Source organism: Oryzias melastigma, linkage group LG20 (genome assembly GCF_002922805.2).
Source record: "Oryzias melastigma strain HK-1 linkage group LG20, ASM292280v2, whole genome shotgun sequence".
NCBI classification, from domain to species: Eukaryota; Metazoa; Chordata; class Actinopteri; order Beloniformes; family Adrianichthyidae; genus Oryzias; species Oryzias melastigma.
Genome location: NC_050531.1, coordinates 16,805,921 through 16,815,706, shown reverse-complemented (window position 1 = coordinate 16,815,706; position 9,786 = coordinate 16,805,921). Strand labels below are relative to the sequence as shown.

The 9,786-nt window shown below is 40.7% G+C and overlaps 1 protein-coding gene across 2 annotated transcripts in view; it reads left to right on the top strand.

The window, feature by feature from the left end:
• The first annotated feature begins 7,380 nt into the window (after window positions 1–7,380).
• Window positions 7,381–9,786, top strand: part of adarb2 (adenosine deaminase RNA specific B2 (inactive)) — a 212,170-nt gene continuing 209,764 nt past the window's right edge. The window contains exon 1 of one of the 2 annotated variants that reach the window (XM_036217496.1): window positions 7,381–8,444. In XM_036217496.1, the coding sequence (XP_036073389.1) occupies window positions 8,339–8,444 (106 nt within the window). In that variant the 5' untranslated portion in view covers window positions 7,381–8,338. The remainder of the gene's footprint in view (window positions 8,445–9,786) is intronic. The other variant, XM_024279861.2, reaches the window with a different exon arrangement.

The window sequence follows — 9,786 nt, the reverse complement described above, 5'->3', positions numbered from 1 at the left end:
TTTTAAAGTCAGTGGCAATAAACTTTGTTTGCTTTTCTGACTTGAGTAAAGTAAAATCAGACAATGTTGTAACTATTTTATCAAAACAATGATTTACTTCACATTATTCTCTATTCAACAATTCCAATGACAGCTGGAAAAAAAATGTTTACCACGACAAATATTAAAATGAAAATTGTATTTTTGGTGTTTTTTAACAAGCTCTTGTGGCATTTTTTTAATGGAGGACATATATGAAGACAAGGTTAAAATTGAATTTGAGTATTTCTTTATTCAAATCGTTGTGAATCAGGAGCAGATGCTTAGTTTACAGCTAGCGAGAGAGTGTGTAAACAGAGAGCTCTCAGCAACGGGGAAGGCCAGCGGTGTTGGTCCATGCCAATGGCCCCACCCACAACTCAGAGGCGAATCTCTACTGAACTACTACTGCTTTGCAGAAATTATGTCCTAGAAAACGACACAAGTTTTTTAATTTGGTTAAAAACTAATCGGCTTAATTATAGTTAAAAGACAACTGGGAACGCTTTGAAAATGGATAAAAAAATGATCAGAGTGGAACTTAAAGGATATGTTGAAACCTTCATAGGAAGAGTGACATGTTATCAGCAGAAACAATCTTTATTGTAAAAGATTAGGGATTTATTTCTTTTTTTTTTTTTTTCGAGCAGCCCAAATATTCTTACTTATTACTTATATCAACTGTTTTATGGTTTTGACAAATTCACTTCAAATCTAAACATAAAACGCGGAGTGGTTAGCCCGCTCACCCCTCGCTCGGTGTGCATGCAGCACACATTCGGCCGCTGCTCCCCGAGTCATTGCAGGAGAGAGCCGCTGCCTGCCGCGGATTAAATTCTGAGGGGCGAACCGGCTGTGGAGGGGAGATGAAGGCGCTTGTACGTTTCCCAGTCACCTGCCTTGTGAGGAGCGCGAGCACCCACCTGATAAGGCCACAGCCGCATAATCCCCCCGCCCCAAACACACACACACCTAAAAAAAAAATAAAAAAAGCTTAGAGTCAGTCTTCATGCAGGGACTGATGACGAAGCCCTCCGAGGGATTCTGCTCCTCTACTTTAACCTGGCTGGGAGAGTTGATAAGCAGCTCCTCTCTCTATATTCCCATTATTTCCATAAACCAGAAACAATTTTATTTCTTGATTTACTTAAATTAAACAATATATTTATGGTACTTTCATTTATTTGTTCCCTAGTAAAGCTGTAAGAAATTTTCCAAACATTCTATGCCTATGAAGGACAAAGTTGCTAACACATCAAACGTACTCTTCCATAAAAGCATAGAACGACACATTTTGATCCTTCGAAAGAAAAAAAAAAAGGAAGAAAACGCAGGAGTTGGATGTTGACGCATTCTGCTTCATCAGAAGACTTCGGCAAAAATAACTGTTAATTACAGCATCTTGATTAGAGCAACACGTGTATTACCATGGAAACCGTCTTACCTGAGCTCAGTCCACATTTTCAGCGTTATTATAAAAGGATGTAAAAAAAAAGAAACACCAGCCGTATTTTTTTAAATATATATTTTTAAAGAAAATCAAAAGAGCAGGAAATAAATGTGTCTGGGGAGTTTACTGATTGGCCTCCTTATCTAAGATTGCAGGTGTCTGATTTGATGACAGAAAAAAGAGGGGCTGCTGCCACGTGTTTGCCGTAATCATAATTTAAATCTGGCTCTTTAATCCATAGATATGACATCAAACTAATGCTAAGTGTTTGGAGAAATCAGCCTGCTGAGTAAACAGAGGAGTACCGGAACGTTCCACATGGAACTGGGAGTACGTCGCCGCGGCCACATTCAGGCTTCCCAGTTTGATGTCAGTTTTATGAATAGACCTTTAATGCATTTCAAGCTCCTAGTTATTTTATTGAAAACAAGCAGAATTTGGGGGATTTGAGTTTTTCCTTTCAAAGTTTAAATGTATTTTATATGTTTTGATGGCATCTGTTTAAGATGCACTGCTTTTATTATGCAAATATAGCTAAATTTATTCTCATTGTGATTTTCTTTATGTTTACTAAATTAATCCATAACTCCTTCAGTGTAACAAATTGATTCAGGTCCTATTTTTAGAAAACATTTAACCATTACTTAGAAGTTTGTTCGGAAGCCAAAAATTTCCCACCCAACTTGTTTTTTGTTTTTTTGGTTTTCTCTGTTTTATTGTGAAAATGACATCTACTGTTTCTTTATCACAAGAAAACATGTTTTTTCTTATAAAAGTCCTTCCCATGCATCTTTCTGTTACCATGTAGACCTCTTGGTCTCCTCATCTGGTCACTGATTAACCTGACATTAACTGCAGAGTGACTGAAATGCAGCCGTCTGCGCAGCTGCAGCTGGGCCACCTTGTCCTCAAATGACGATGGCTGATTTGAACGTTGTTCATGACCCTCAACATGAGCACAATCTGACCCTTAACTTATACCACAATTAAATTGATCAATTACAAATTAATCATTTCTTCGGATATTCTATTTTTTTGACAAACTGCTTTGTTTTGTTGCAGATTGTAGAAAAAAAGCATAACGTATTGTAGCAGACTGAGGTTCTGTTGACGTCCGGAGCTCACTGAACGCACCAGACAGAGGCGTTTATTTTCCCTGGGTTCCGTCTATCAACCGGTTGACACGGATTTTGGCTTATAAAATTCAGAAATGGGCTGGTGCATGAGATGGAATCAAGGAGAGTAGCTTCACCACTGAATCAAAAATTGACTAAACAAAGCAAAGTTTAGGAAGTGTTTCTGTTGCTGAGTATTGCTGGTGTAAACTGTACACCATGGGTTACTGCCTACAGTAACCACAAGATAATGAGACTTAAGACAGGTTACACCGCGGCATCTTGGTGGGTCAGAGGGAAAGAGGGACGCTACAGTATTGGCGTCATATAACAGTCAAAAACAGGAAAATAATATGCTTTTGCTAAATTCTGACTGCTTAGAATCAACAGCTGTTTAGACTTCACCAATGTCACAGACAAGCCCCCAGCAGAACTATAGGGCTTATTCAAACCCTGTTGGGATAGCATCCATTCATTTAAATTGAAATGATCTTGAAACAGTTTTCCAGTTGTTAAAATACCGACTGGAAATGAAATCCAAAATATTTTCTAAAAGACATTTGGTCCAGATGCCTCCTGGACGCCTCCCTGGTGAGGTGTTCCGGGGATGTCCCACTGGGCAGAGGCCCCGGGGGAGACCCAGGACATGCTAGATAGACTATGTCTCTTGAGTGGCTTGGGAACGCCTCGGGGTCCACCCAGAGGAGCTGGACCTGGTCTTGAATGAGCAGAAGAAAATGAATGGATGGATGGATGTTCTAAAAGACGGTACGGTTGTAAGAACCTTCCAGGTGTAGCTGCTCTGGAGTTGATGATTTGATAACCACCTGTTGATTAACCCTTTCATAGTGGAGCTATAGCTCCAGTTTTGACGTTCTTTGAATTAAAACAACTATTCAACCATTTACACGAATTCCTACTGATCCTGAGGTGGCTAAAAGCAGCTTTGTACCAATATGCACCATTTCCATTGGACTTATGATCATTGCGTTGGAGAGTTACAAGTGTTAAAATGTTAAAAGACAATCCACTTTAATGTCAGTTGTGGTTTCACTGACAAAATAAAATTGTGTTCATGAAAATTCAACACCAGTGTGGTTACGTTGAAACAGTAATGTCACTGCAGATGTAGAAAAAAATGTATGGAGCCATGCAGTAGTTTGTATCAATTTCTGTTGTGAATTTGGACTGTTTCACATTGAAGTGATTGGAGACCTAAAGTACCAAATGGTTATTTTGTAGTGATTTGGCTCCAAAAAATTTATTAGATTTTGTCTGCAAAGAAGGACTGCATGGTGCCACAGTAGCACCTCACAATGAGAAGGCCCTGCCCTGGTTCAAATCCTGATTGTGTGGAGTTTGCATGTTCTTCAGCTGTTTTTCTTTTAATTGCTTTAGCCCTCTTGCAGCAACAGTAGTCTAGCGGTAGAGTGTATGCTCTGAGACTAGAACTTCACGTGCTTAGAGACTAGAAAATACAGAAGCCAATTCCTGCTCCTCACTCTGGGCTTGGTCGAACCACCGAATGCTTCCCGAGCACGACTTTAGCTGCAGCTTACTGCTCCTCCAGGGCATTGATCAAACCCAGGAAACTAATTTTGCACACCCAGGAGTGGGACAACTGATGGGACTTTAACTTTACTACCCCCAAATGAGCAGCTGTTGTAACTGCACGACGTTTGTATTCTCTTGTAAGAGTTCTGTGAAAGCAAATGCAGTGAAAGAGTTCATTTTTAGTCTTTATTGCTTAGCTGAACCTTGAGTTCCTGGTAATGCTACAAAGCAGCACCATAATGAAAAATAAGAGGAAAATTAACAAAAGAAAAAAAAAATCAAAATGCAGTTGCTGAACTTAGTCTAGGTCAGAACTCGGAAACCAACTATTTATCTTTAAATCAGCGACTTTTTGAGTTTCTTACATCAACATTTTTTGTTCTGAAACAACCCTTCTCCTCTATAGGAAGGGATACAGTTTTAAAGAGTGCTTCATGTATGGATGGAGGTATATAGTGTCGCCTCTTGATCTTTCCTTTAAGGTGACAGTAAATGACCCGTAAAGAATAAAGCAGGCATTTGACAACACTCCACCAACCACTGACCTTGCTGCTCACGCTCCTGCCTCTGACCCACACCTCCACCCGCTCGTTCCACCGTTATCTATGAACGCTCCAGCAACAACCTCACCCCCCCACCCCCCCCCACCCCACCAGCGCACCTTCATTACAGCCCAGATAGTGGCATTGGCAACTTGTCACTTCTATTGATTTCTCTTAAACTGCAATTTACATGGATATTTGTGGGCGTCCTGAGGGCAGGCTGCAGCCTGGCGTACGGCCCCGTCACCCCACCCTCGCCGCCTCCATTCCCCCAGGCGTGGAGGTCGGAGGAGGAGGCGGGCTCTACTGAAGAGCAGAGCCTCAAAGTCACTTTTTCCGTCTAAACATGCAGTGTGTTGGTTTTTACAGGATATATTTTATTATTTTGTTTTTATTCAGTTCAAAGCCCCACTCTGATTATCTTTTAAACTGTAAGCGTTCCCAGTGGTCTTTAAATAAAATAAAAAATCAAAAAACTTGTTGTTTTTTAGAACATAGTTTCTGCAAGGTGACCGTAGTTCATTAGAAATTCACTTCTGAATTATGGGCGGGACTGTTGATAACCCCGGCCCCCCTTCCCATTGCTAAGATCTCTCTGTTTACACGCTCCCCCGTTAGCTTAGCCTGTTAGCTTGGAGCTATTAAGCCGTACGTTTTGAGCCAGATGCCAGCTTGGACAATGAATCTACAAGTGGAAGCATTAGTGTCTTTTCTTCAACACAACAACAATGTTACATCCTGCTGCCTCTGTGCTGGACCTTTTCCACAAACCCTGCTCTTCTGCTCACCTGGGAGGTTGGGCAAATGATCTTAACTAACACCTGCAGGCACTTAAATCAGAGAAGGCCTCACCAAGGCAGGCAGGACGACGAGCGGCATGCTGAGGAGCTGGTTGGGTTTTAATTGGTGTGGTGCTGGTTTGTTTAGTTGTCTTTGTCTCTTAGACTTGTGGGTTTTGTTATTTTAGTTTTGGGTTGGACCTTGGTAGTTTGCAGGCTTTGTTTATTAGATTTGATTTATTGATTATATTTAGGTTTTAGTTAGAACTCTGATGATCGACATGGTTGGGTCAGCAGTCTCCCTGACTTACTTTATGTTTGGCCAAGGTTCAACCTCCCTTTAGTTTGTCCTTTTGTTTGAAACAGTGCACTAATTATTTCATTTTTGTTCTTTCATTTTAGGACACAGGATTTCCATTTTTTAATAAACTCTGTTTCTTTTATTGTCATTGGTGCCCAATTTTTGATATTGTCCCTCTTTGTATTTCTCTCCCTAGACCTGAGCTAGGGTTGCCAATAGGGGACACAATTTCTAGACAGTCACAACAATTTAAACAAAGAAATATTCAGAAATGCAATTTTAGCTTGTGTTTCCTAATATATGTCTATAATCAGCAAAGTGCCACAAGAACATGTCAAAAACACAATTTCATCAAAGTAGGTCTTTAAGGAACCTGGGAGGGGGGTAACAACAACAGGAGCAACCATTTTTGAGATTTTTGTTGTTGTATGCATCTGTTGTTCAAAGACGCACATAAACCAGAAGCTGATATGAATCCACATTTATTCACCGCGGGGAGTTCTCGAGTTCGTCCTGCAGCGCCTCCTCCCAACACACCTGACCTTCTACCGCAGACGCCTGTGAGAGGAGAGGGAGGGGGGCACATTAACCTGCAGCGAGGAGGAACACAAATGCTTTCTGAAAGCCTTGACACCGCGGTTTCGCCCCAAAATGTCAAAATGTCACAACTTTGCTGCAAGGTTTATTATTTTTTTCTTTATTATAGTTATTTTTCTGGTGCTCCTGAAGGTTACCAAAAAACTAAACCTAAAACAAATGATTGAGGGATAAAACATAAGAAAATTTACATTTTTTGTAGGTTTGATGATTAAGTTTTCAATTTTTTTTAAACCAGTTGGAGTCGTTTTGAAGTTAAATTCCAACTAAACTTAAACGAGAAAATGGCAGAAAAAGTTTTTCATCAATTAGTCCTATTCATAGACGTATATTAATCACTGGACAAAGCAAGGTGTATTGACGTCACCCATAGAAAATGAATTACCTCCATGTCTTTTGAAATGAGGCCAAAGCTGTCACCATGGCTTCCTGATACGACCACCGACATTTTGTAACCTGTCTACAGTGATTGGTCAGAGTTGGTCTGGGTCACGTTTTTTTAGGAACTACTGTCGCCAAATCAGGAGTCAGTCAAACTTTTGAGGTGGAGCCAGCAGGTACCACATGCTTTACTGAAGCATCTGATTGGTTAGTTTATAACTTCAATAACTTCCGATGAGGAAAAAATGTATTTAATAGGAAATTATTAGAATATGTTAAGAAGAATGTATCAGAGCAAGAATGGTTATTCTGACAAATAGAATGACTAAGTAACTACTAACAACTGTCTATTTCTCAATGAAAGTCTTTGACTTCTTGGAACCAGCAGGTACTTCCTGTCTGGAACATGAGAAGGGAGGGGTTAATCTGTCCAATGAATAAACAGTCAATGGTCCCACTCCAATCATCTTTTGACATATTCTAAAAGTGTTTCCAGCAGTCTTTCAATTATGACTATTTTGCTTTTATAAAAAAAAAAAAAGTTTTCAAGGACGTAGTTTCTGCAGAGTGGCAGTAGTTAATCGAAAATTCACCTTCAGCTTTATTGGTGTGGAGTAAGTCGAACTTAATTTCCCATAGCCTCTCTCAACCTAATATTACCGGTGCAACAAAAACAGATTAATATTGGAGCCAGATCCTAACTTGGACGAGGAAAAATGAAGATGTTCATGGATCTACTTGTCTGGAAATGGATGCATCATAGTGGAGCAGAGCAGGGAGCTTGCGGCGCGCCGAATGTAGTTCCTACGTAATTACAAACTTTTTTCAACAGCATTTTTTCATCTGCTCCTCATTCACTGATATGAATGATGAAATACTCATAAATGCATATTTAAGCTTAATTCTCTTCATGTATGTGCTCCATCGTGAGAAAAACTCCACAATAACATGTTAAAGACACATTTTTTATCGGAGTGGGTCTTAAAAAGACAGGCTGAGCATCCCATCAGCTGTTGTAACCTAGACAACCTTCCCATCTGACCTTTGACCCCTCTAACAAGGCAGGAATCATCTCCAGCATCCTTCAGGTGGAGCAAACTGCTGGCAAAAAAAGAACAAAAAAATGCCAGCGAGTCAGAGCGCTGAGGGTGCAGGAGGGGTGTGAGCTGGTGGGTGTCGCTGGTGATGTCACACCTCCCAAACAGCCGCGATTGGACCCTAATTAGAAATCTCGGCAGCAAATAGATAGACGTCCCGCATGATTGAGTCCAAAGTGGCTGATGCCCCCCTAAATTTCTGCAGAGGTGCGGCAGAGCTGGCGGAGAGGCGCGGGAGTGACGGCAGCTGCTCCGCACACAGCCGCGCAGAGCTGGACTTTCAGAGGTGATACAGGAGGAGCAGCCAGACGCGACCTCCTCTCCTCCTCCTCCCCCCTCACCACACACACCTCCCCGGCGTGGAGGGGATCATAAAAAGGGTTTACTCGTAGCGGAGGACGCTGCGTTGGACGGAGGCTGCGGGAAGCGAGACAAAGTACCACAAAGGAGAGGCGCGCCGGCGGCTCCAAGTTGTTCCCGTGCGTCGCTCCGGAGGCTGCGCAGATGGCATCCGTACTTGGGAACGGCGGCCGCGCGGCAGGTGCGCAGGGCGGCCAGGCGAACAAGATGAAGCTGAAGCGGAGACGGAGGAGACGGTCGAAGAGAAGAGGTAAAAACTTTACGCCACTTGGACCGCGCCGCGGGTTTTGCGTTCCAAAGCCGGGCGCGCATCAGTGCGCACGGAGGATCCACGGCGCAGCGGTTGGCGCAGACGCGTCTCCGTCAGAAAATGATCCGGAGACAAAAATAAGAAAAAAAGGTTTAGTGTGAGCAAATGAACAAAAAGTTGAATGCTTCTTTTAACCACCAACCTCTTTTTTTTCTTCTTTTTATACTCAATAATGCAGTTATAGAGAAACAATTGCCAGGATTTGATACTATTGGAAATAGACATTTTCACAAAGATTTTTTTAAATTTTAACTTTTTATGTCATCATTTACAAAAAAAAAAAAAAACTTGCATCCAAACAAAAGGAAAAAAGACCAAAGTTTGAATTAACTGCTTTTTTTTTTTTTATCAATCTTTAGATCTAAAATGGAATAAAAAAAAAAAACAATAGAAAAAAGTTGGTATATCAGCTGCCAAGACAATAATCTCACACAAGCTATTTTTGTTAGTATATTTTTCTCTCTTTGTGCTTTTTTGAAAATGAAATTACTATAAATTCTTCAATAATTAGTTTGGCTTTAATGAAAACAGCCTATTTCAACCTAAAATAATTAATAAACTAATCCTTCATATCTTGCATCCCACATTGTTGTATCAGCAGCAGACTGCAGATGATGCAAAACCTTCACTTTTTAAAGTTCAAAAACACAGTTTGAATAAATCATTCTGTAATCATTCTGTCATTTCACTCCAAAAGGAAGGATGACATTTTTAAAAGACTCATAAAAGCATTCATTCTATGCACGTTTTTCCTCTTTTCTTTTAATTAACACTAAGTTGGTTAAAACTGAAGGATGAGACCACAAACAGAAACTCTTTAAATCCTGCTCTTCCTCTAAAAGGAGGGAAAATCTAAATAAATGAGCAGCTCCTCTGTTTGTTTGCAGTTTTCATGATAAGTCGTGTGCTGCTCATGCTTGAAGATGCCAGCATGTCGGCTCCATCACATCCTGGAATATGGATGAATGCTGGAAGCGCATGTCCGACTCCAACTGCAAAAGCAAAAAAATAAATAAATACTTTGCAGTTGTCATCAAACCACAAACAGGTGACCGCGACTCATTTCCATAACCTCTTGATTTTTAATAGCCCAAGTAATTGAGACAAGGGAGACAATACATAAAATATAGTGCTGAGGCAAATGTATTTACATAATGGAAACGACAGAATTGGTTCCACAACATTAAGCATTGCATATGAGTGGCACACAGACGCGCACACATTAGCCGGCAGGCTAGTTTTTCTTTTTTTTTTTTTTGTTTTTTAGGAGCTAATTTATCAG